General features: G+C 38.8%; 1 protein-coding gene across 1 annotated transcript in view; it reads left to right on the top strand.

Annotated features, from left to right (window-relative positions):
• The first annotated feature begins 1,588 nt into the window (after positions 1–1,588).
• The window catches only part of HAO1 (hydroxyacid oxidase 1), a 60,157-nt gene continuing 34,722 nt past the window's right edge, over positions 1,589–27,023 (top strand). The window contains exons 1-2 of the mRNA XM_036824559.1: positions 1,589–1,757; positions 8,698–8,849. Of these exons, the coding sequence (XP_036680454.1) occupies positions 1,621–1,757; positions 8,698–8,849 (289 nt within the window). The 5' untranslated portion in view covers positions 1,589–1,620. The remainder of the gene's footprint in view (positions 1,758–8,697; positions 8,850–27,023) is intronic.

Genomic DNA, 27,023 nt, shown 5'->3' with positions numbered 1-27,023 from the left:
TGATTAAATTAAAGGGTTGGGGAGTGAGATTGGAAGGGAAGGCAGCCGACACATGGTGGCTTAGCAGCCTACTAACACTTGCGGGCAACTGAAGCCTGCACTGTAGAACACTCACCTATGAGTTAACCCAGAGGAGTGAGGGATTTGGTATTTATATACCAATTCCACTAAACCCTCGGTGGAGGATTATTCCAGGGGGCATTGATTCCATAGCACTTTAGCATGCCATGTGGATGGAAAAGCAGGCTCCAGATTTAAAAGAGCATTCTCATAGAGGTGTAGGCAGTTGGAATTCAGCTGCTGGACAGCACGTGAGCAGTTTTAAGTGGGGGCTCCCAGATTGAAAACCAGGTCTAACTGATGTCAAAGCCATTGCTTTCCGAGTCATTTCTTACTAATATGAATCTTCCCCAGGTGTTCAGTCCATGACTGAGTGAAATTTGGATTGAGATCATGTGGTCTTTTGGACTGGCACTTGCTTGCATCCTCTCCAGAGCAAGATAAGATTCTAAGAATTAACTGTAAATTTGGCCTTAATGTTCCTTGTTAAAGCCAAATGTTTATAATCGGCTGAGTTTCATATTGTGTAGACACCCTGCATTTACTGGATGTGTTAGGGAACCACGGACTGAAACTGCCTGCCTTGGCCAGGCATGATGATAAATGGCTTGCATGAGTTGTCTCAACAGGAGGTCCTGATAAGGAACACAGTGCTGTTGCTGAACACAAACCAGGAGAATTTGAGAGGGGCCAAAAGGAAGGAGGAGACGTCAGCCCATAATATGTTCTGCCAAACTCCCAGAAACCTTGCACTGGAATCCATCTTGGCTGAGAGGTGCGAGCCAAGAAGGCAAGAGGAGCGTTAAGAAGGATGCTGAGTCAGATCAAATATGGGTACGAGCAAGATGACTGGCCAGAGACTATCTGGAAAGCTAACAAGATTATCATTATCATAAAATGAGACTGCGAGCCACGTGGCAGAGCAGTTCTCCTGGGTTCCCTTACCTTGTTGCTTCCCGCCTGGGCGCCTCTTCGCAATAAAGTCTTTTGCTTTGTCAGTATGTGTGTCTCCTCAGACAATTCATTTCCAAGTGTTAGACAAGGGTCCACTCTCGGGCCCTGGAAGGGGTCCCCCTTCCAGTAACAGATGCCCCATTCATTTCATAAGCTCTTTTTCATATATGTGCATGATCCAAATATGGAATGAAAATGAGTGGGCAGCCCATTCCAGTACCTGTTAGGCAGCAAAGTCACATGCCCCGGGGAAGAAGCAGCCTTAGGCAGAACTGAGCCAAGAGCAGCTTTAGGCAAGTATTTCTCTAGGTTTTTAATTTTTACTCATTCTTCTGCCTTTTTCATGTGACAAACACCTAATCCCCTCCTGTTGCCTCCCCAACCCAACTTCTTGTGGCTTAGGTGTACTACCTGTTCTTTGGCAGACAGCTGAAAATAAAATTTCAAAGTCTAAGCATATGTTTGCTCTCTTAATGTACACAACAGACAACTAAATCTGAACTTTGGAAAAAGTCTATTAATAATTGACAAATAACAGAATTGTCAGGATGTAGAAAGTAACACAGGGAAAAAAAAGAAAAACATCCCAGGGTTCGCAACAGGAAAATGTTCACCCGGCTTGTTTGCATCAGTGATTATGAACAACATGCTAAATCCATACTTCCAAAGTCTATATTTGACTATTATAAATCTGGGGCAAATGATCAGGAAACCTTGGCTGATAATATTGCAGCATTTTCCAGGTAAGAATTTTTTAAAATCATATTTAAAAATTACGCGAAGACATTCTATCAAAACAAGATCTTTCAGCTTTAATGTTGATGGTATGGAATTATTTGTCTAGATAGTATGCTTAGTAGAGAGGCGATATTCATAGGGCTGTGAGAAATGTTGGGCTTTAAACTTGTTTGAACATATTCCAAGCCTGGGAATCTTGAAAAAAGCTAACCCTAAGTTTCCTCACTTGGAATTATGTGGATACATACATTTTTATACACTTAACTCTGTATAAAAATGGTGATAAATTCTGATAACTCCATTTTCTTTTCCTCTGAGTATGACAGTGATGGTCTATTTTATGGTGTAGGAAACCATTAATATTAAACACAAGATAGCTGTCTTATCTGGTCACACTAGATCGGATGGTTGCCTCAAATGTTCCCATCCTGCTGGCTTTCCATTATAATTCATTTCGATTACCATTGTCTAAATTTTCACCTTAGATTCCAGTTTGTCCATATAGCATTACTCTTTCAACTTTGCTGTTTCATCTCTCCTTCAAAGTGCTTCATCTCTCTTCCCAAATTAGTTTTCCCTTGACTTTCATATTTCAAAGCCCAAGATGGTAGATGTCATGGTTTATGTTTTCTATTTGTAATAAAAACTAGAAACAAAATAACTTTAAAGGAGGAAAACCCTTTTTCTCTCAGCAATTAGGAAATGGTTTATTTGCTGGAGCAGGGGAGGCGAGCCCTCCAGATACTATAGTCTTTGGGGCTCATTCATCTTATATTATAGCTTTTAGTGAAGCCAGCGAATGTTGCGGGCACTCATGGAAGGTGAAAAATTAAAGAAAACAGGCAAAAAGTACCCAGGGGAAAGAATCTGCCTGCCTTCCTCATTTCTTCTTTAGCCTAGAGCAAAATCAATCAAAATCATTTTTCTATGTGTAAGTTAGGAGAAATGAAATCATTCTAACCAAGGTGGTTCCTGGCAAGCAGCACCGATTCATCTGCAAATCAGTGCAGGAGCCTGAGAGTGGGGTGAAAGGGGGTGCGGGGCTTCCCAAAACTCCTTCAAGCCTTGACTTTGTCTCAGATCTTTTCTGGGACACAAGTGAGATTTAATAAATGCTGGGGGAGCCATGGAAAGGGAAAAGTTGGCAAAGAGTGGAGTGGCTTAAAATTCTGCATGATTTTTTCCAACTGTTATGTAATATTTTGGGGTCCCTTCAACATGTTCTGCTCTTGAAAGATGCCCCTTCTTGGGCCCATCTCAACTCTGTTCACCAGGTGATGTGGTTTGCCTATTAGTAGTCTCCTGAAAGCAACACTTGAACCCAAATAGGTAATTTTAACCAAGGAAATTTCAGGGCCTTGACAGGATGATGGAGTTGGTGTCCCTCAGCATTCCTCGGGGCACAATGCTCAGGTGACCACCTACTCCACTTGTACACAGCCTTCCTCACCCCTTACCGCCCTTCACCCCATGCTAGTTGATTAATTACCTCACACATTAAGACTCTCAGTGGGCTCGATTCAGTACTACATGATGAGGATAGAGCAGTAAGCCAGATGAAGAAAGTTCTTGTCCACAGGAGCTTACATTCCAGTGGATGCACATTGACCTTGGGCCTCCGTAGTGCTGGTGGGTTGAATTGATGCAAACTGGACCCAAAACAATTGGCCCATTGGAGGCCTTTAAGAGGAAGCAAAGGGGTGTAGCAAAGAAGACAGAACACCTCTTCAACCCTAGAAATTCTCGAAACCTGGTGAGACACAGAAGACTGTGGTGACTTCCAAGATGTGGACTGGAAAAGTACCTCACAACTTCTGTGAATTACGTGGTTCTGCAGTGAGTATTCTCAGCTTACTTAGCCTAAGTACTGAGTAATTTAGGGTGAAGACACAGATAATGAGAATGAGGTTTCAATGCCACCTTCTCCATGAACCTTGATCATTCAATTTTGTTCAGCTTTAAAGAAGGGAAAAATGTATTAATCAACTTTCTCTGGAGGAGAGAGGATTATTATCAACCACCTGAGGAGTTTTTATTGCAGCACACATTGCCTATCTAACATCCCAGTTCCTCTTTTGCTGTGTAACTTGCTGGGTGACCTTTCAGTCCTCACCCTGTGTCATCAAGCTGATCACATGGAACTAAAAATAGATGTTCTGCCGAGGTGGTGGTGGCTTTGGCTTGATGGGATGAAGGCAATCAGTCTGAAACCTCTCATTCTGATTCAAATGAAGATGGCAAAATAAACAAACTTCAGATAACCCCTTGTGACACAATGACAGAGTATTTTAAAGACAGTTATGACATTTATACCCCTCCCCATGCCACAAGTGTAGCAAACGGTCATTCACAATGACACCTTTTATCTCTGTACCCAGCTCTGACAACCACAATTTGGAGTTCTGGAGACACGGGCCACTTATGTGACCAAATGGTTGCTTGTAGATATTTCTGGCTAAGACTTGGGGCTCTAATACTACTGTGTCCACTCCCCACATAAAAAAGGACAAATAAAGTCAAATAGATAGAACCACCCAGAAGAACAGTTCCCTATTGCAATTATAACAGGAACAGAGAAAAACGTCAGCTTGCTAGGTTTTGTGGGGCCTGACTTGATTGGAGTTAATTTTCAAAAGAACAGTACTTTGTTTCTCTTACACATTAACTCAGGATATCTTTCTAAACCGTGATCTGCACATATTTTGTGGCTTCTTGTGAAATTATCATTGGTGGAATATAATTCTCTGATTTGGGTATTTAGAAGTCCTGTAATATTAGAAAAAGAAGCTCTCCTCATCCCTCGCGGATCACTTAGCGACCCGGAAAATTGTGTGGTTTTCTTTCAAATAACAGATGGTAAAAGTGAAATCATTCCCTCTCCTTAATATTTGAGAAGCAATCTACACTTACCAGTGGCACTGTCAGTGTTCTTCTCATAGGTGTAAATGTCACAGAATCATTCAGCTCATTTGCACAACAGGTAAGTAAGCTGCTTTTTCTCTTGCATTATGAAAAGCAGCTAATTGTCTCTTGTTTTTTGAAGAGTCACATGCTAAGAGATCTCTATCCCAGCTCCACCCTCAGCTCCTCCTTCTCCTCCTCCTCCCTCCACGCCTCTTTTTCTTCCCCCTCTTCCCTGAAAACCACTCCCCCTCCCCACTTTGGACCTCAAAGCTGTGGCTTCTTTATCTAGAGAAGTGTTGACAAGCATACACACACACACACACACACACACACACACACACACACACACACACACACACGCCATTTCAGGAGATTCACAGGCCTTCTGAAACTTAACTACACACGGAGCCTTTCCAAAAATGGCTTGACTATTTAAATATGTTTACCATGCTGTGTTTTCTTCAGACTTAAATTCCTGCCCTCCTTCTTCCTTTACCAGGGTGCCTCAGAGGTTGATAATAATTCAGTTAAATTTTTTAAAGATCTCTCGATATTACAAATGAATGGTTAAAAAGTATGATTACAGATACTGTGGTATATTTTATATACATATATACACACATTCTGTAGGTTTGTACATATATTTTATGTGTTTTTAATGCTTAGAATAATTAATGTGGAGAAATTAAGATGCAATATGATCATCTTACCGGACTTATTAATTCAGTGTGTTGAGTTGGTGGGATTCAATAACAGCACAGGACTTCAAAGCTAGGCGATGAACAGGTGTCTTCTGTCGTCAGTGAACCTCCTCTTGAGGACTGTGCATATCACCTGATTTATGATAAATTAAAATCAAGGTCCTTGTTGGATGTGAAAATGTTGCAGGAAGGGGGACCCCTTCCAGGGCCTGAGAGTGGGCTCTTGTCTAACACTTGGAAAAGAATTGTCTGAGGAGACAATCATGCTAACAAAGCAAGAGACTTTATTGGGAAGGGGCGCCCGGACGGAGAGCAGCAGGGTAAAGGAAACCAGGAGGACTTTTCTGCCACGTGGCTCCCAGTCTTGGGTTTTATGGTGATGGAATTAGTTTCCGGGTTGTCTCTGGCCAATCATTCTGACTCAGGGTCCTTCCTGGTGGCGCACGCATCGCTCAGACAAGATGGATTCCAGTGAGGATTCTGGAAAGTTGGTAGGACATATCACTGGAGTCTCCTCTCCTTTAGACTTTTCCTGAATTTTTCTGGTTGGTGGTGGCTTGTTAGTTTCGCGTTCCTTACCAGGGCCTCCTGTTTAATAAAACTCATGCAAGTGTTTACTATTGGGCCTGGCCAGGGCAGACTGTTTCAGTCAGTGGTTTCCCTAACAAAATGGATCCCAACTTTTGCCCCACTTATTTTAACTCAGGAAACCTATGAAAGAGGTTTATTATTCAATTGACTCGATTCTTTTGTCAATCTTCATAACTTTTTCCAAAGTGGAGGTCCCATAAGAGCAGAGTCCAAGGTTATAGTCAGCTACTGTTTTATGTAAGACTGTGGGGAAAAAAATCACTTAAATTGGGGGATGGGATTGGGTGGGGCTTGGAGAGCTATTGGAATTACCTGACAAGGTTAGTTGTAATTGCTCTTTGGAAAATTTCAAAATATGGAGGACTTTCTAGAGAACCTACATTTCCCACTCCATTGATCTCATCTAATTTGGCCTAGGAATTGCATTTTGTGCATTGATTGACGAGCGTCTGTAATGCCATTCTCAAGGCGGGAAATAACGTGTGTGGGAAACAAGAACAGTTATTTAAGTAACTGCGCCACCTCGTGGACCAGCCTAAAGCTACTGCCTGGAGATGGAAGGGTTTTGCCTTGCCTTAAAAAGGGGAACTGGATATTTGAAAATGTTCTTTCTGACACACACACACACACACACACACACACACACGGCTGATGCCCCGCAGCTCTGTGTGTATGCTTCATAAAAGCTTTCATTGTTTCCTCAGCTCTAAGTAAATATTAATGCCTTCCAAGGCCAGCGTGCCAATGGCTGCTATTAAATCTTTTTTCTCTCATTCTAATAATACACTTAGAGATGATTGGTAGTAAAAAACTCTCTTCAAGGCTTCTTCCTCTCCCCCATCAGAATGAAGATCAAAGAATTATGCTGTGAGGGTCAGTCGAGAAGAAAAGACTTCCAGCAGCAGAGCATGTGGTGTGACAGAAAATCATGACAATTATGATGTTCAAAGGAATTGCAGAGAAATCACAGTTAAACTTCTTTATTATGCTTACAAGGGCTGGATGTTTTTACTTTATTATGTGAGGAAAGGTTATATTACAGACCCTTAGCTATTCCTCAAGGCAACACGAAGACAGAATTTCTTCTTCTACTACAGGAAGTAGGCTTCAATTAAGACTTGGGAGGTTCGATTTATTTTGGTGACTCCCTTACTAAATCACACTTCACTGTATTAATAAAAAATAATAAAATAAAAATAATAAAAAATCTTGATCTCTCTGGAAGCAGAGTTAAATCTAGGTCCTGAAAGGTGAGTGCTAGTTAGGTATGTGTGTGTGTGTACTCACATGTTTATTGCCTTAGTGCTCATTAGAAATGGGGCTGTATTTTTTTCAGTTTTAATCAGTTACTAATGAGGAGAAAATAATCCTGAACAAATGGGAGATACAAATTCTGCTGAGAGAAAAGAGAACTAGTTTTCCTGTAAAATTTACTAGTTTGATTCTTGGTTTGTTAGTAACTTTTATTGCTACACAAAAGTATTACAGAAAAAGTAATTTAAGATAATGTTCAGGGGTCAAAAATTCAAGCCAAAAACTCCAGTCTTTGCCAAATAACATTGTTGATGAAAATGCTCAATTAAACTAAAATAAAAACTTCCCTTATCATCATACTTCAATGGATACTGAATTCAGATCAAGGATTTTGAAGAAACCACATCAAATTTTAAAAGTAGTTCCCTGAAGCTACTGTCTGTAATAAAAAAAAAACAAAAAACAAAACTGATGAAGTAGACATAGGATATCTTCTTAAACTCTAATCTAACCTCCATGCCATTCTATACCATCTTGAAAATGGCTTGGAAGAAGTGAAATGAAAGCTATATTCACACAAAAACCTTTAAGTGAATGTTTATAGTGGCATTATTTATAATCACCCCAAGTTGAAAGATTCCGAATGTCTCTTATCTTGAGAATGGATAAACAAACTGTGCTACCTTCTTACAATGGAATACTAGTCATCAACCAAAGAGAACAATTATTGATGCATGCAGCAATATGGATGAATCTCAGAAGCATTAGGCTAAGTGAAAGAAGCCAGACTCAAAAGTCCACATACTAGAGCTGACCTTTGAAAGTGGGTTTGAACTGAGCAGGTGCACTTATACACAGATTTTTTTCGCTGAATAGGTGCTACACGATCCATGGTTGCTTGAATCCGTGAATGTGAAACTGGAGATCTGGAGGGTCCAACTGTAAAGTTATACCCAGATTTTCCACTGCGCAAAGGGCTGACCCTCGTCCCCCACCCCGCCCCCCGCCTTGTTCAAGGGTCGACTATATATAATTCCATTTGTATGATATTCTTGCAAAGTAAAACAATAGGGACAAAAAAAAAATGATCAGTGGTTGTTAGGGGATTGGATGGGGGAGAGTTTCACTACAAAAGGAAATGGGGCAAATTTTCAGGATGACTGAACTGTTCTAGATCCTGATTGTCTGGTTACACAACTTCATGCATTTCTCAAAGGGCAAAAAACTGTACACTCAAATGGGTTAATTCTATAAAGTGTTAATTATACTTTACTAAGAACAATGGCTTGAGAAGTTTATTATTCATCTTATTGTTAACTTTCCATCTTAGCAACCATTAAAGTTTACCGCATTTCCTTGAGCTTTGTAACGGACTTTGCTTGCTGGGAAAAATAGAAGAATATTTTCTCTTTCTAACTCAAATGTAATGTCAAAGCTTTGGTTATGCTTTTGAAATTCTAAAAACTTTTTTTTTTTTTTTTTTCAAAAATTCTAGGTGGAGGCTTTATCCACGAATGCTCCGGAACGTTGCTGAAATAGACCTGTCGACTTCTGTTTTAGGGCAGAGAGTCAGCATGCCAATCTGCGTTGGGGCTACTGCCATGCAGTGCATGGCTCACGTGGATGGGGAGCTTGCAACTGTGCGAGGTAGGAACAAGGTTCTCACTCAAAGGGATAGAAATGGGCTAACATTTAGCGACTCCCTTCTCTGTATGCATCAAGCAAACACTTCCCTGGATGTCTTTATACTCACAAAAGTGAAGCTCATTGACTGACATCAGAATGCCTGTTCTTGCACGTCCTGCTCTTCTACCTTCTAGCTGTACGACTCTAGCAAGATACTCAGTTTTATCAGCTGTAAAATAGAGATAAAAATAGTACCTACCTCCTTGGGTTACTATGAGGATTAACTGAGTTCACATATATGAAGTATCTAAAACAGTGCCTGGCACAGAGTAGTGGCTCAATGACTTTTAGTTGTATTATGAGTATCAATATCAATAACTCAAAATATCAAGGTCTGAGAAATGGCCTCACCCATGGTCACACAGCTAGGCAGTACAGAGATGGACTCAACTTCATGGCTACCTAATTTCAAAGCCCTTGCCACTTCCCCCAAACCACATGATTCTCACCATCAAAGAGCAAATTCAGTGACTTGGTTGGTTGTGTTTTCTGCCATGGTTTTGGACCATGATTCATTTACTGATAGGTTATATTCCCAGTAGAGCATTTCCAACTGCCTTAGGAGGGAATGATGAGAAATTCAAATATGATATGCAGAAATTCCTAATTAAGGCTAATTTATTAACTTCCCAGTCCCCTAGCAACTATGAACGTTTGAAAGGATATGTGCAGTGATAAATCTCCCCACATTCTGCTTCAGAAACACATATAAAAGTTGGTAATGAAGTCTATCTGATTTTTTTTTTTTTTTTTTTTTTTTTTGATGCTGAGCAAGGCAGGAAATTCAGGACCAAAGAGCAGGAACTAAATACTATTTTAAAACATTTTAATTTTAAGAATTAAGGATCTTGTGGATTCACTTCCCTCCTTGAAATGTCTTCCACAAAATACTGCCTAGACTGTCAGCATGACACAGTGAGGTTGTGCTAGAGAGACTTAGGTCAGAGTCTGGAGTCCCTTTAATTCTAGGACCACACACAGATAAGTGTGGCCCCAGCCATTTGTCTACAGTAATCCTGAAATATCGAGAAGGAGAAGGGAAAAAAGGGAAATGAATCGGTCTATTTAAAGTTAGGATAAGAGAGGACTTTCCAAGAATGTTATAGACAACAACCAGTGAAACAAAAGCAAACAAATCAGCACACACACAAAAATGGAAATTTCCACGCTCTCAAATATCTATAAAAATTTAAAACAAATGGCCAACTAAAAAGAATTGAAAAATGAGACGGCAAAGAGTTAATGTCCTTCCTGTGTAAAGAGCTCTTTTATTTGAATAACAAAATAACATATAACCCAAAAATGGAGGAAAAGATGTAATTGAAAAAAGACAAATAAGACAGTCACACATGGAGGCATAAAAATAACAAATAAACGTATGAAAAGTATTCAATTTTTATCCCATCCATAATTGTCAAATATAAAATTATTGATAATTTTATTTTCTGAATATCAAATTATTATTTTAAGATTAGATAGGGTGATTAGGTTATACGCATGTTGAAAATGTGCATTTTCAAATACTAGTAGGAAGAGTGAAAAATAGAATAATCTTTTTAGAAAATAATTTGGCACTGTGTATCAAAGCTTTGAAAATATGAATTCCAAGTGATGCTATGAATTCTCTTCTAGGAATGCCAAGGAAATAATTATGATTTTGAAGAATGACATCTTTTCAGGGATTTTCATGCCTGTTATTTTTAATAAGAAAAAAGTTAGGAAAAACACTCGAATGTCCCATATTTGGAGATTGGTTGCAAAAAAATAATATGCATAAATATGGGATAAACATTTAAAAATCATATTATAGAAAGAGTTGAGTGGCATGGAAATATGTTACAATATAATAATTTTTAAAAAGCAGTTACAAACAATAATAAGGTCATATAATATATTTATTTTTGAAGACCAAGAATGTAGACCACATTTTACAAATTTTTATTTATGAGTGATGGGACTATTCCTGACTCTATAGTCTTCTTATTTTTGGTCCATATGTATACAATTTTTTTTTGAATTATTTTGCGAGACCAATAAAAGCTAAATTTAAAAGAAGAGAGAAAACTGGAGAAGGAACCATGGAGAGAGTGGAAGTGAACAAAAGGAAGTGAAGAAGGCAATAAGCAAAGCTCACTTGGTAAAATGCCCTGGAGCCTGTAAAGTATTTTTACATATATCATTTTATTTGCTATTTGACAGGTGTCACTGTCCCCATTTTATGGGCAAAGAGCTAGTTCCATAGAAAGCAGGTTTTCATAATTAAGTAAATGATAGGACTTATTCTCCAAATCACTTCTGATGGTTCCAAGGTCACTGCTCCTTACTTTTGCTGGGGGTGGGGTGGAAAGAAAAATGAGAAGAAAGTTTACTTAGAAACTATAATTTGACAGCCTAGGCAGGACTATTTTATCTAACATTATTTCCTTCTAGCACTAACCATGAAACATTATTAAATGCCTATTGGAGTCTTATCCCTTTAGATTTATTTATTTATAAAATGATTACCATGTTCCAGGCACTTTTCTAAGCACATTACAAGTATTAAAACATCACATCCTCTGAACAGCCCAAAGAAGTAGGTACTATTATTAAGCCCATTTTATACAGGAGAAACAGAGGCACACAGCAGATGCCCAGGGTCACACAGCTCATAAATGATAGAGATGGGATTCAGACCTAGGCAGTCTGGCTCCAGAGTCTGGGCTCTTAACCGCCTTGTGCTGCTTTTAATTTCCAGAAAATCCCATAAGTATCACAAGGGGAAGCCCATTTATCTGTAAATCACATTCCCTAAAAGTAATTAATTTGTCATTTAAGGTGCATGCAGAGCAGACCCCCCCGGGGGAGTGCAGGAGACTGAAATACTTGATAGACATTAGCATAAGGTAGAACAGGCAGAACAAAGAGGATGTGGTGACACTGAGGACACAGAGGAACTGGCAACGGAATGTTATACACACCTAGCTTGGAGAAGCCAAGATCCTGAACACATTCCTGTCAGGGCAGTGACATGACTGTTTATGTTCCAGATTTGTGGTAGAATCATCCCTCAAGGATTTCAACATTCTTAAGGTTTTCTTCGACCTTCCAATTACTGTCTATGGATTGATGGTCTTTTTAATATTAAGATTAATCCCCCAAACAGGTGGTGATCAGCTCATAACAAAGAGTATTCCTTGGCTGGTACATTTTGGTGGTGGGATGGATAGGTTACTTGGAAGGAAAGAATGTGTGCCTGGAACAGATGCTATTGGTGCCCAGGATATATTCCCTTATTACTTCCCATTTCTATCAGAACCTGCAACTCTTTGCCTAACATTTTCTCTGGCAGCAGGAGCTGATGAATGGGGGTGGTGGTTGGAAGCAGGTGAGTGGAAGGGCATCCCTCTGGCTGGTGGATAAATACCTCAGCTCTCTTTGATCAGGGTAACTGAAGCATCTTCTAATCCCATCACCCAGGGTTTCCCTAATAAGACTGAGCCCCAGTTGCCTTCAGAAGTTACCTGCTCATTAGCACACCCTTCATTGGCTGCCTCCCATCCCTCTTTCACTTTCCTACTCCGTCAGCTCGCCCTGCCATCATTCTCAAATAAAAGACTCAGGCTCATAGCGTTGTCTCATTGTCAGCTTCTGGAAGAATGCAAACCAAGACAATGACTAACTGAATATTTGTACAGCCACAGGCAAATTTAAGGAAGAGTGGAGGAACCTACGTATTTGGTAGACACTGCTTTCTTTTCTCAAAACTCAGAAAATCAACATGGAATTATGCAGCTGATATTTGATTTACTCTATCATTTCCAAATATGGAAACTCTCTCAAGCTAGCCTGATCCTTGGGGAGACTGTGAGATCTATGGATGCTGTTGTGGAGGATTTTTTTCCCACCTTCCTAATTATCTGGACCCTAATCAAGTTTTCTTTTTTCCAGAGTCTTGGTCCCTAGCTAGAAGGAGAAATTGGGGCCACGTTCAGGGGATACGGGTTAGTTAGACGCCATCTCTGGAGAAAGTGTTCCTGTTAGCCTGGTCAGTAAGAGTAGGTGAAATCAAATCCCCAGGGAATGGTCTGGCCTGAATAATTAGAATGAGCATCTAGAAAGTTCTGGAAGTTGCCACGGTACCATGGTCTTGCCTTCCCAGCTGGTTCTCTAGACTTCTTCACAGAGCCTTGCTTCAGGGGTCCTTTGGCCTTTCTCCTCACCACTGTAGGACACGTCCCTGTTTTGAACTAAGCCCAAGAACAGAGCTTTCTTCTTTACATGACTGTGTGGTCGTAGAGTGACCAATGGAGCTACTCTTTCTTCATTTTCTAAATGGCAACGAGTATAGGGTTGCCAAATAAAATACAGGGAACTAGTTATAGTTGCATTTCAGATAAAAACCAAATCATTTGTAACTGGGTATCCTATGTTTATTTGCTACAGCCGGCAACCCTAGTTAAATGAGAGATCTTACCTCTAGAGGCTCTTGTGAGGGTCACATAAGATAAATACTAGGAAAAGCTTTCCAAAATGGGGCTCAATTTTTATTTGCCCCTGAGATTCCAAGTCCCTAAAATATTTCTCTCCCATACATTAAAAACTCACTTTCATGCTCGCGCAGTGGTTGAGAATCTGCCTGCCAAAGCAGGGGACACGGGTTCGAGCCCTGGTCTCGGAAGATCCCACATGCTGCGGAGCGACTACGGCAGTGAGCCACAATTACTGAGCCTGCGCGTCTGGAGCCTGTGCTCCGCAACAAGAGAGGCCACGGTAATGAGAGGCCCGCGCACTGCGATGAAGAGTGGCCCCCACTTGCCGCAACTAGAGAAAGCCCTCGCACAGAAACGAAGACCCAACACAGCCATAAATAAATAAATAAATAAATAAAATTTTAAAAAACAAAACAAAACAAAAAAACTCATTCCATTTAAAAACAAAAAACAAAAAAAAACTCACTTTCAGAAAAGTATACTCCGTTTATAATACCTTAGTGGGAGTAAAAAATTGCTCTTTTTACTTTGTTAAAGCTATTTTGTTTTACGCTTTATGCAGGAACCTCAAAAAATGACTTTAAGGGCCAGGCTGGTAATGTAAATGTCCAAGGAGGGATGAAGTTAAGAAAACAATAATGCAGGCTCAGTGGTGGAGAGGGTACCAAACCTAGATTGCAGGTTCCATTGAAGGAGGGCAGCCACACCTTGGCACTAGCTAACTGATGCCTCATGGGAGTGAGGATGAAGGGTGGTTGCCAAATCTTCAAAAATTTTAAGAGAAGCCAGAAATCTTGATTTTTATGTGCAATGTCCTGGTTTTTAAATGTTGGCAAATAAATCAAAATTCTTTAAAACACTGTTTGGAGCAACAATGTGTGGGCCAAGGCAAATACTTTTGTGGGCTACAACTGTCCCCTGGGCTGTCCAGCTGGGGCATCTGATTTATGTGGAAATTCACCACTAACTACTTTCACTCTCTAGGATTATGTTTCCTCACTGATAAAGTGAGCTGCTTACATGAGATCAGTGGTTCACTTCCGGTGTCCCAAGGAGGCTGGAGTTGTTTCCAAGGATCTCAAAGAAGTTAAGTGTGTCACTGAGCACGCAGCTACTTGTGTTGCTTGTTGGGACTGAAAAGAACAGCGCTTTAAAGAAAAAGTTCTGCTGCTAAGACCAAAACAAAGAGAATACACAAAAACATAAAACTCCCAACAGGAGTAGATGATCTTTACAATTTTTTTCAGCATATAAATGAATTGTTTTGTGCCCTTTTAAGATGTCATCAAATACAAAAAAAGGGACCAAAGTCAAGACCTGCCCCTCTTGACATTTCTGAAATCCCCCCTCTCTCCCTTACTTTCTACTCTATGCCAGCCCTGGAGGATATAGACTGTGGCGTGAGCATCCACCTACATTGGATTTTCATTTATCAAAACTGCATTCTTGGGATAGAAGAGAACGATCAGATAATTACTGATCTCTAGATCTTGCTGAAAACAAATAGGTGTTTAATAAATGCTTACATAAATTTTAAAAGTGATACTTCAAAGTCTTGTGGAAAATGATGATAGCGAACATTTATTTAGCAATTAATGTGTGCCAGGCAATTTGAATTTATTAACTCAGCTATCCCTGACCACTGTCTTAAAATGTGTGAGCCCAAAGCCCTGAGGATCTTTCTCTGACTCCTGTGCATGTGGAAACTGAGGCTTGTAGAGATTAAATACCTTGCTCAAGGTTATTAATTACTTACACAATGCTGTCTATAATACCCTGGTCAGTTACTGATATTTCCAAATGTCATTAACTGCAGCAAGACCCCTAAGGCAAACTGTATGCTATAGTCTTGGAATATTTACTATAAATGTTCTATGTTTTTACAGTTTTACCCTTTTAGTTTTGAGACTATGGAATAAGCCACAGAATATGAAACTTATTAGGAAATAAGAGCCTTATGCAAAATTCAGGAGCATAAATAAAGGGGCTTGAATTTTAAACAAATGAAAATTAAAACTCTTTTAAGATGGAAGGAAAATAACCAGAAAACACTCAGTGGAGAGCAGTTTGCTATGCATTGTTTTATGAATAAGAGATTTATTGCAGTGGATGATTTAGTCAACATTTTAATAATTGACCATTATTATAATATTTAAGCAGTCATATAAATGCCTCTACTTATAATGGCATATCGTTTGAAACTCTACTAGATTGTTTTTTGATTTTTTAAGTTTTATCCTTCACATAAGCCTCAGGGATGAATACAGAATCATTTCTCCAAAATATTTAACATATTGAAGAAAATAGCAATAATAAACATAAATGCTAGTAGCACATAAGGGAGGTGGTCTCATTAGGTTAAATTTCCATCTTGCAAAATAAGTAGAACATTTCTGATTTCTCAGAGAACCAATTAACAAAATGCTTACTATAGCATTGAGGCTTTTAGGACATTATGGTGAAAATCTCTCTGGTTTTATGCCCAGTAGCTGTAATAAAATTTTATTTTGTTCTCCGTGGAGGTACACATTAGCTCTTTTGTTCCATTTAATCATGGGAAATCAAAAAGAAAGAGAAAAAAGAGATTAAATATTTACTTATCCTTTTGCTTCTGACTTGTTATGTGGACAAATGCCACATGAGGGAGTGCTGGGACCTCAAATAGAGAAAGATTAAAACCCACCTAATGCATTCCAGGAATGCTCGGCATATTAGTAAATTCTTATTAAACTGTCAAAAAAAAAAAAAAAAAAGATTTAAAAAAGAAATTCCTGCCCCTGGATGCAATTAGAGGCTACCACACAGGATCTGATGGGTCATAAAACCATTAAATCTAAACACTTTCTTTTTGAGTCTAAAAAGCCAGAACATTCCAAAGTGAAGTTTTGGGACTCAGCTATGACTTGGCCACCTATTAAGGTGCAGGTGGAACAGATTGCAGAGTAACACAAAGACCCCAAAGAACTGAATTAGGGTGTAGGCAAGAGCTTTAGCTGTTGAATTTTCTGGATTTTCCGAGATTAAGTGATCAACCTTAACACTGAGTGAAAGACCATTCAGCAGGAAAAATTGTCATTTCCTTTGCTCCAGACTCAAACGATGTATTGTTGAAAGCTTTATTGATATATTTATGTGTTGTACTAGGTGATCAAGTAGATATACATTTCAGCATACCTACAAGGAAAATATCACCATTATTCTTAATTTTATCTAAATCCAGGAAAAGCACCAGATTTGCTTTAAATGAAATTTTACTCTTTCTGAGGTGAGTGCTCTTTATGCACCAGGTGCTTGGACTTTACATCCCTATTATTAATCCTCGCAATAGACCTGTGAGGTCATTATTATTTATCATTCTCCTCAGTTGACAGTGGAGGAGAAGGACACCTTTGGCCAATGTCTAGTGTTGGTCAGTGGTTAAGATGAGGTTTGTTGATCTGTTTCACTCCAGAGTCTGACCCAGTTATTTGTCTTCATCCATTATTTTATCACTTTTACTGAGAAGAAACAAAAGTACGGAGGAATAAAGGAGAAAGGATAGTTCACTAAAACTTTGTCCAAATTACATTAGTTAAACATTTGGAAGGGAATATCTCTTTGCATCATTGTAGTAAAAAAAATCAATTCATACCTTTTCTTGCTTTTATTTTCAAACTCTTTTATCTCAATTTTGTGTTCTGGACCTTCTTTTTCAATAATCAAAAGTCAGTGGACAGGCTCTTTCTGTACATACACTCACTCATGTTACATCTACAGACACATGCATATATACATATAAATATATATTAATGATTATGGACATCTTATATATGCATATATATAAATGTATAATTCATATATAAAATTTTTCAAAAAGTGATAGATTCAGTGTTGAAATCACTTTGCAACGAGACAAACTTCATTAATCCAAAACAGCTATTAAAAAATTAGACTCCAGCTATCTTAAAGACCAACATCAAGTGAAATAATTTCTAGTATTTTGCACCAGAATTTCAACTATTGATCAGCTTTCTCGAGAGCATGAGATTGCTTCTTCTCAAATTATTAGTGTGCCTGATGACATTAAAGATGTGACAGTGAGAAGTCAGAGGCTGACATATATATTCCAATACTGAGGTTGTTAAATTGAGAGAGGTTGATTGAAGTCACCACGTGCAAACCTGATACTCCTTGAAACCATCGCTAAAAGGCATCTCACTGTGGTGTCATCTCCATGCCATCAGCCAGTTATGACAGGACCTGATGACTCAATAAAATGACAGAATAATAACCTGGGAATCATTATAGTAAAGCTAATGTTTTTGTCTATTGCAGAATTCTGCCCCAGAGATAAAGTAGGAGCAAAGAAGGGAGGGCTAAGATGTCATTGGGCTAACTGTTCCTTGAAAATATTTCCATACAATGAAAAAGAGTTCTTGAGGTGTAGTGACATTATGACTGCTTAAGGTTACTGTTCCAAATTCAGACACTGAACCATCATGAAAACACTGGTTTCTTGGCCTTTTGGGGCAGTATTTAAATTGGTTAAATTTTCTAAATTGTACATGAACATTTGTGTGACCACTTCTAAGTATTTCACTCATAATTATAGTAGAAGTTTTGTTTTTCCCTTAGATGACTGACTTCAGAACATTCTTTTTCTGGGTAATGTCAATGATAACTTTAGACATTAAGACAATAATGTTAATTGTGTCTTTAACAAACCTGTGTAATAATAGTTCCTGTGCAAAGAAAGGCTGACCCACTCATTGGCTGGTAGGGTACACTGGTAGTATGAGAACACTTCAGTGTGTCAGACCCTGAGTTTAGAACCACACAACTGCTTGGTACTTTGTCATTGCATATTTTCCCCATTACATAATGACTTCCTGTGCAGAGGACAAAATGCATTTTCTCAACAAAATTTTCAGCACAGCTGTTTTGGTGACCAAGTTTTGCAGGAGCTTTTTAATCAAATGCACCTAAAAAAAACCCCTTTGGGCCCTTTCATCATATTACCCCCTTTCCTTTAAATACGTAATTTTGGAAGCTTAACTCACTTTTCCCATATAGGAGAGTTATTTTCAAAGAAATAATTTGTACCCAAAGTAGCACATTGCTTAGTTGCTCTGCTCTAATCTGAGTATATGATTTATCCCACATGAATTAATGTTCCAAATAACAGACATTGACTCCCATTGATAACTAATAGTTTACATTTTCTCTGTTGTTGTTGTTTTTTTTTTTTTGTGGTAGTGAATAAACATCATTCTTAAATGTATTATAATTCTCTTCCTTGTCAAGCCTAGCATGATGAACTTTAGTTTTATTTGATGATTCAGCAGCTTATTTATATGTGTAAGGTTGTTGGTCCTGACATTAAACATTTGGAAGCTACTTTATATTGGTAAATTGTGCATTCTTAACTTTGAGAAACATCTCCTTCTTCTTCCTCATCTTCTGTCATTTTACTTTTATTCTGTTGCTTATTTTTGCCTTGAATTTGAAATCTAGGAAGCTAGGCAAATCCTGGATAAGCAAGGTTATAAAATATGTCTGATAATGGTTAAGTGTGCTGAGAGGTTGTTACTGTAATGCAATTTAGTTCCTTGACTTTAAATCTAGCAAAAGATGAATGCATAAGAAAATGTTGCAAAGGTACCTGTGCCCCTCTCCAGAGGGACAACAATGGAGAAGAAAGATTCAGCAGTATGTGGCTGGCAACTGACAAGACAGGAGCCAGCTGCTACCCCCGCTAACACCACTGGTCAGTTTCTCCCTCCTGTTTCCTATAAGGTCCTATCACTACTCAGGCCATCAGATATATCCAATTAACTTGCATGAGTCCTTGTGAAAGAAGATATCTACTTCATTCTTCTTAAAGTATAGTCCATGAAACAAGCATCAGCATCACTCGGGAGCTTGTTAGAAATATAGAACCTAAGTCCTATCCCAGACCTACTGGGTCAGAATCTGAATTTTATCAACATCCCCATGTGATTCCTATGCATGTAGAAGCTTGAGAAGCACTGGACAAAGACTTGGAATGAAAGTTGCTGGTGGTTCCCAGCCAAAGGCATAACTTAAATCCTCAAAGATGAAACAGTTTTGGGTGTAGCATGAATATCATTTCCATCCGAAGATCCTCTAAGACCTTCTGAGAGCCTGCTGATTTCATGATGACTGCCTGCAATGAGCAGGAACTGCGAAGCAGACTCTCAGATACACAAGAGAGACGTGTACAAAGCAGTTTTCAACTAAAGAACTGGGACAGGCAGACTTAGCATCCCCTAAAATTTAAGGCCACAATAGGTTTCCTGTCTTCTCTACTTCACATCCAGATTACCTGGATTAGAAGTAAATGTTGTCATTAGGCTTGATGTAAAATGAAACCCTGGCAAAATTTAGAAGTACAATTGCATTCCTTAGCCACAGGGAGGATTTTGCCAGCTCATGCTGCTTTGCAAAGCTATTTACCTGTTCTAGCCCAGCCAAATCGCTAAACATCGGAGTTTAGCATTTGCATCAACCCCAGGGGTGGCTGCATTCATATCTAATATGAAGTGATGTAAACCTTGGTAGTTGATTACAGGTTTCATAGTGTAGGAAACTGAGTTATTTCTATTGAATGGTGGTCTGGGGAGGAAGAATTAACTTGATCTTATGCCAGATTATTGCAAACCCTGAAGCATTTCCCCAGCCTAGGGCATGTGATTTAATTCTAATAAGAAACTTCATTTGGATAGGTCTGAGGATAACTTTTATTCTGTTAAACACAATGCACCAACATTTTCCACTAGCCCATAGCTCACTTTGGGGTTGGGGGAGGGGTTATAGCTGATAATAAACAATGATACTGATCTCATTATTTCCATATCATTATACTTGCAGTTGTATTGCAAATAAAAGAGGAGAGAAACCAAATAGTGTAGGGAGAATTTGAAACCATTGCTTCTAGGTATTACTGCTTGATGGCTGGGCTTAGCAAAAGCTGACAGCCGCATAGATTCACACTTCTCTCCATGGAAATCTGTAGGCAAATAAAGGGTAGGCATGAGGAGTGGGGAAATGCATGTTTTTGTTACACCTCCTAGATTATTTGCTTTTGTTTTGTCCCTGACTTTCCAAAAAGATGTACACCCTCGGAATGTATTAATGGAAATTATCAGCCCTAGCCCAGAATTCCTTGGCCTGGAGAAGTTTCCTCTCTCCCTTAAGTGCTTTCTTGCTTCGGGTAGTGAGAATTTGACCGTGTATTTGCAAGGAGAAATGGGTGCCTTACGCATCAAAACCATTGCAGAGGAAAGCTGTGTGTTGAGAAGATTGTGAATAATGAGGAGAAATCCAGGTCCTCGGCAAAATTCTGAAAATTTAAAAAGCTATCTAGAACTTCTTTTCCCAAATAGTATTAGGCATTCTCTCACTTAACCCTTTACAATTGTTTAGCTTTAGAGTTTACCAGAAAACATCCACAAACATTGTCTCAGTGGACCATCTGACAATACTATGAAATGGGCAGGGCAGCAGATGTGATTAGACAAACTGTGCAGATGAAATGTGCCTCATGGTTAGCAAGGCTGGGACTGTAGCCCAGGCCTTCTGACTCTCAATACATTGTATCTTGTCTTTCTGAGAGATAGATGTTATCACATAGGTCATTTATAGGGTTTATCTTTGATGTTTCAAGGTGCAAAACCTTACTAGTGTCTCTTTTAGTGGTGTGTGTGTGTGTGTGAGTGAGTGATATGCATTTTTTAATAGCAATGGCATAATGTATTACTGTTGCCTCTAAATAAAGAAGAAAAAGAAATGTCAAATATAAACAAAGTCTCAATATATCTAGAGCATTTAAAGTTTAGGTGTCTATCCTTGAAGATATATCTTAGGGATGATGAAACAAAGAAACAAAGAGCTTGTGGAAGTAAGGAAATTCATATGGGATCAATGTTTACTTAATGGTGTAGCCTCTTGGGTACGTTGTTTCTAGGATACCTTCAGTATTATGAAAGCCAAGATTTTTAGACTTGGATAAATACTGGGGACCCTCATCATGGGCAAGAGCCAGGCCTTGCCTTTATAGTAATATCACCTCAGAAATGATCTGCATTTTGCCAGGAGTTGGGAAAAGGCGACATGCATTGGAGTTTTCTGTTGCTGCACCACATTTTGGGAATGGAGGTCTATGAAAGTTGACCCCTGCCCTTTGTAAAATGAAATCTGACAGTTGCTACTTTTGAGAGCAGGTGAGAGTTTCATTGTGGAAAATGAATAGGGAGAGAAAATGGACTTCAACAATTTTGTGCTTTTGACGCTAGACTAGGATAACTCGAATTAGAATTTCTCAACAAAATCTGACTATGCTAGGTAGTTTACAAAATTCAAAAGCTTGTAATTTTTGCCCCCCAAAGAACAATATGAGCTGGAAGGACACATGTTTATTTCTGAGGCCAAGGTGATATTTGAAACATTTAGCAACCAGTAGAGCAAAGACTTTGACCAATTGCAAGAGATGCTCAGGTGTTTTTCTCTAGTGCTCTAATGGTGGTCTGGACGTACCCAGCCCTGCCAGGCACCAGCCTTTAAATTGCTGTGTGGGTGTGTGGGGTTTGGGGAATCCAGAGACTCCTTAGTGAGAGAAAAGAGAGATGTCACATTGAAGGGACTCAGGAAGAGGGGTCATTTACTTTGGAGCCGTGGTTATTTACAAACAGGAATGGAAGTATTTCAATATTTTAACAAGCTGAATTGTCATGCTGGTATGTACCAATGGAATCTTAGATCTGTCCTTAGTGGAGGCAGGAAAATTTTCAACTGTCTCTGTGAGTGGTCCTTGCAAATCCCAGGCTCCCTTATCTCCTTCTAACATAAAACTGTGTTGAAAACAGTGGATGTAATTCATCAATGTTTTTTTCTTTTTTTAAACATGTTTATTGGAGTATAGTTGCTTTAAATGTTGTGTTAGTTTCTGCTGTATAACAAAGTGAATCAGCTATATGTATACATATATCCCCATATCCCCTCCCTCTGGCATCTCCCTCCCACCCTCCCTATCCCACCCCTATAGGTGGTCACAAAGCACCAAGCTGATGTCTCTGTACTATGCAGCTTCTTCCCACTAGCTATCTGTTTTACCTTTTGGTAATGTATATATGTCCATGTCACTCTCTCACTTCGTCCCAGCTTACCTTTCCCCCTCCCCATGTCCTCAAGTCCATTCTCTTCATCTGCGTCTTTATTCCTATCCTGCCCTTAGGTTCTTCAGAACCTTTATTTTTTTAGATTCCATGTATATGTGTTAGCATACGGTATTTGTTTTTCTCTTTCTGACTTCACTCTGTATGACAGACTCTAGGTCCATCCACCTCACTACAAATAACTCAATTTCATTTCTTTTTATGGCCGAGCAATATTCCATTGTATATATGTGCCACATCTTCTTTAACCATTCATCTGTTGATGGACACTTAGGTTGCTTCCATGTCCTGGCTATTGTAAATAGAGCTGCAATGAACATTGGGATACATGACTCTTTTTGAATTATGGTTTTCTCAGGGTATATGCCCAGTAGTGGGATTGCTGGGTCATATAGTAGTTCCATTTTTAGTTTTTTAAGGAACCTCCATACTGTTCTCCATAGTGGCTGAAACAATTTACATTCCCACCAACAGTGCAAGAGGGTTCCCTTTTCTCCACACCCTCTCCAGCATTTATTGTTTGTAGATTTTTTGATGATGGCCATTCAGACTGGTGTGAGGTGATACCTCATTGTAGTTTTGATTTGCATTTCTCTAATGATTAGTGATGTTGAGCATCCTTTCATGTGTTTGTTGGCAATCTGTATATCTTGTTTGGAGAAATGTCTATTTAGGTCTTCTGCCCATTTTTGGTTTGGGTTTGTTTTTTTGATATTGAGCTGCATGAGCTGCTTGTAAATTTTGGAGATTAATCCTTTGTCAGTTGCTTCACTTGCAAATATTTTCTCCCATTCTGAGGGTTGTCTTGTTTATGGTTTCCTTTGCTGTGCAAAAGCTTTTAAGTTTCATTAGGTCCCTTTTGTTTATTTTTGTTTTTATTTCTATTTCTCTTAGAGGTGGGTCAAAAAGGATCTTGCTGTGATTTATGTCATAGAGTGTTCTGCCTATGTTTTCCTCTAAGAGTTTTATAGTGTCTGACCTTACATTTAGGTCTTTAATCCATTTTGAGTTTATTTTTGTTTATGGTGTTAAGAAGTGTTCTAATTTCAGTTTTTTACATGTAGCTGTCCAGTTTTCCCAGCACCACTTATTGAAGAGGCTGTCTTTTCTCCATTGTATATTCTTGCCTCCTTTGTCAAAGATAAGGTAACCATATGTGCATGGGTTTATCTCTGAGCTTTCTATCCTGTTCCATTGATCTATATTTCTGTTTTTGTGCCAGTACCATAATGTCTTGATTACTGTAGCTTTGTAGTATGGTCTGAAGTCAGGGAGCCTGATTCCTCCAGCTCTGTTTTTCTTTCTCAGGATTGCTTTGGCTATTTGGAGTAATGTTTTTCCTTATCACAGCAAATAATCACAAGCTAATGGGGATCATAGCACATTGGTAATATATGTTCTAGAAACATGGAGCCATCTCAGTTTTGCTCCTGTTCTTTCTTGGGAGTAACATCTTAGCCTCAACTCATCATATGTCAACACAGACTCTGGTATTCCCCCTGCATCCAGGAAATTGTCTTGGAGTAAACCTGTTAATTTACCAAATATTTATTGAATGCCTATACCTGGAAACAATGGTAACTTAGAATCTGGGGGGACCCTGATTCAAAATTTCAGTCCTGTATGATTTAATCTTGGAAAATGAACCTCAAGCACCAATAACATCAGGAACCATTAGTATCAAAGCCAGAAGATGCAGGAACCAGATGGCACGGACTGGCCTTACCTTACTCCAGACATGCTTACCCAAGGGAAGTGGGCAAAATGCTTGTTAAGGCTGAGGCCTCCTGCTAGTTTGATAGTTTAAATAAAGTAAATATTATTGGTGCATTGGTTTGTAGCATTTTAACAATCTGTGTGGAATGTCTGTAGATATTTCTTATGAATTCAAGGAGATCTGTTTGAGGATTTTTGATCCTTATTAGCAGAGCTGCTGTTGCCTGCATGACGCTTTTGCATAAACTACAAAAAGGTGCCTTATCATTTGTTAGTCCTCTTAGCTGGACCACTTTGTGCAGCCACAGTCTGTACCTGGAAACCAATGGCAGGCCTTACCCACTGGATTCCAAATTTCCATGCTTTCACAGAACTCTGGCCATGGTATTGTCCCTCAGGCATATGGAAAACTGTGGGTGTTCCTTGGGTGTCATGGTCCTGAAGGATTGGGGGAGTACATTTATCCATATTTGATACCAGGGAAGTCTTCTGGGCATCTGGGAATTCTAGGAAAATCATTGCCCTGCAGGAGTGGTCAGACATGCTGGGTTCTTGTTCCACTCAGCTGCCCATCTCTCTGTGACCTTAACTTAGGCCACATCCTCTTCAGGACACATTTTCTTTGTGGTAAATTGATGGTTAGGAGATTCTGATCCCAGCAATCAGTGTCCTCTGGTGTTTGTTCCAAACAGCACTGGATGACCTAGAGCTATTTTCCATATTTACAACTCAATGAAAATAACACTATGGTTCAGGATGTTCATACATATTACTACTTATTATTACTTACTTAAAATGTGGTTTTTTTGGACAATATTTTGCAAATCATGAGTCCTTAAGAGAGAAAGTCTCAAAGGAACACTTGGAGGAAACGGATTAGTTACCCATAGATCATATAATCTCCAGCTGAAGTCTTCTTGATCTGACCTGTGACCCGAAAAATAGGGATGAAAAACACCTTCAATGACATAGGAAAAGTAGCATTTATCAAAAACAAAACCCACTTTATTACCAGGTGAACTTAGAGTTTTACTATCAAATGACAATGCTATTTAAATGTGAAAGTGTGGTCCAGGGAATGGCAGCATCAGTACCACGTGGAAGCTGGTTAGAAAGGCAAGTTCTTGGGCCCCATCTCAGAACGACTGAATCCGAAACTCTGGGGGTGTTTTTCACAACCTGTGTTTTCACAAATACTCCAGGGGATTTGGTTGCCTGCTAAAGTTCGAGAAGTATGAAAGCATTTTAACCTCTCAGAGTAGCTTTGTAAACAGCATGTCACTTGATTCTTATCATCACCCTGTAAGTGTCACTTGGATGACTTTTACTCACATTTGATATATGGCAGGGACACAGGTAGGTCGAATGACCCAGGGTCACACAGTCAGTTTTATATATTTATTATTTATCTCTTGGCATGTTTGGCATTTGGCATACAAACATTTTATCAGTTTCTCCTGCACTAAAGCTGACCCCAATTTGACTACCTTTTTTTGGAAAAAAGCCTATCACCCATGTTCTTTCAAGTTCTCTAAGACAATAAGTTACATGATTTTATCTAATTTTTCATTTATTTGCTCATTTTTTGATATCTTGTTTAAAAGATTGTGAGATAACTGATGTCTGTTTGAAATGTCTAACATATGAATTGTTTAAAATTTTAAAAGACAACGTAAATGGTAGATGCACCTTTAACAAAATCTTAAAAGATAAAATTTAAAAAGTTAAAAAGGAAGAAAAATTAAACTCTCCCACCTATCATTAACAATTAGTTGTTTAGGTTCATACACCAATAATCAGATTTGTACAAATCATGTTATATATGTTATTTTGGAGGCTTTTTGCTTTCTTTTCCTTTCTTTCTTTCTTCTTCTTCTGTTTTCTTTTTTTTTTTTTTTTGGCTGTGCCATGTGGATCTTAGTTCCCCAACCAGGGATTGAACCCGGGCCCCAGCAGTGAGAGCACAGAGTACTAACCACTGGACTGCCAGGGAATTCCCTGCTTTCTTAATATACCTTGAAAAACTTTCTATGTCTGTCAATGTCATTCTTTTGTTACTGTCATAGTCAGAAAAAGAAGAGGGGTGAAATGAAAGAGGGATTGTGAGAGAGAGAGATTGATTTAAGGAATTGGCTCATACAATTGTATAGACTGGTAAGTCCAAAATCTATGGCTGGCACGTTAGAGACCCCAGAAAGAGCTGAGCTGGTGTTGAGTCTGGAGACAGTCTGCTGACAGAATTACTTCTTCCTCAAGAACAGTCAGTCTTTTTCTTAAGGCCTTCAACTTATTAGATGAGGCCCATTCACATTATGGAGAGTAATCTGCTTTACTTAAAGTCCACTGATTTAAATGCTAACCACCTTTAAAAAAATATCTTCACAGCAACATCTGGACATATTTGAGCAAATATCTGGGAACGATTGCTTAGCCAAGCTGACATATAAAATTAACCATCACAAAAATATTACTTTTCATGGGTGTGTATATTTCATTTTATTTATGAACTATAGGTTATCTAATCCCCTAAAGTTGGAGATTCAAGTTGCTCCCAATTTTTTTATCCTAATATATAGCACATCTTTGGCTATTTGAGTCATTTTTGTCTTCAAGATCAGTTCACAGAGTGTGGAAAGGAATGCATATTTCTTACTTTTAAAGACTTAGCTTCTTATTTCCAAATTACCCTTGTAGATGGCTTTACCCCTGGAACCACAACTTGAAGACTTTGAAGTAAGTAAAATGCCAGACTGACCTTGATCTTCTCCTTTCTT

The sequence above is a fragment of the Balaenoptera musculus genome, chromosome 15, assembly GCF_009873245.2.
Source record: "Balaenoptera musculus isolate JJ_BM4_2016_0621 chromosome 15, mBalMus1.pri.v3, whole genome shotgun sequence".
Classification (NCBI taxonomy): Eukaryota; Metazoa; Chordata; class Mammalia; order Artiodactyla; family Balaenopteridae; genus Balaenoptera; species Balaenoptera musculus.
Note: the sequence above shows the minus strand (reverse complement) of the source record. Positions and strands in the feature narration are given on the sequence as shown.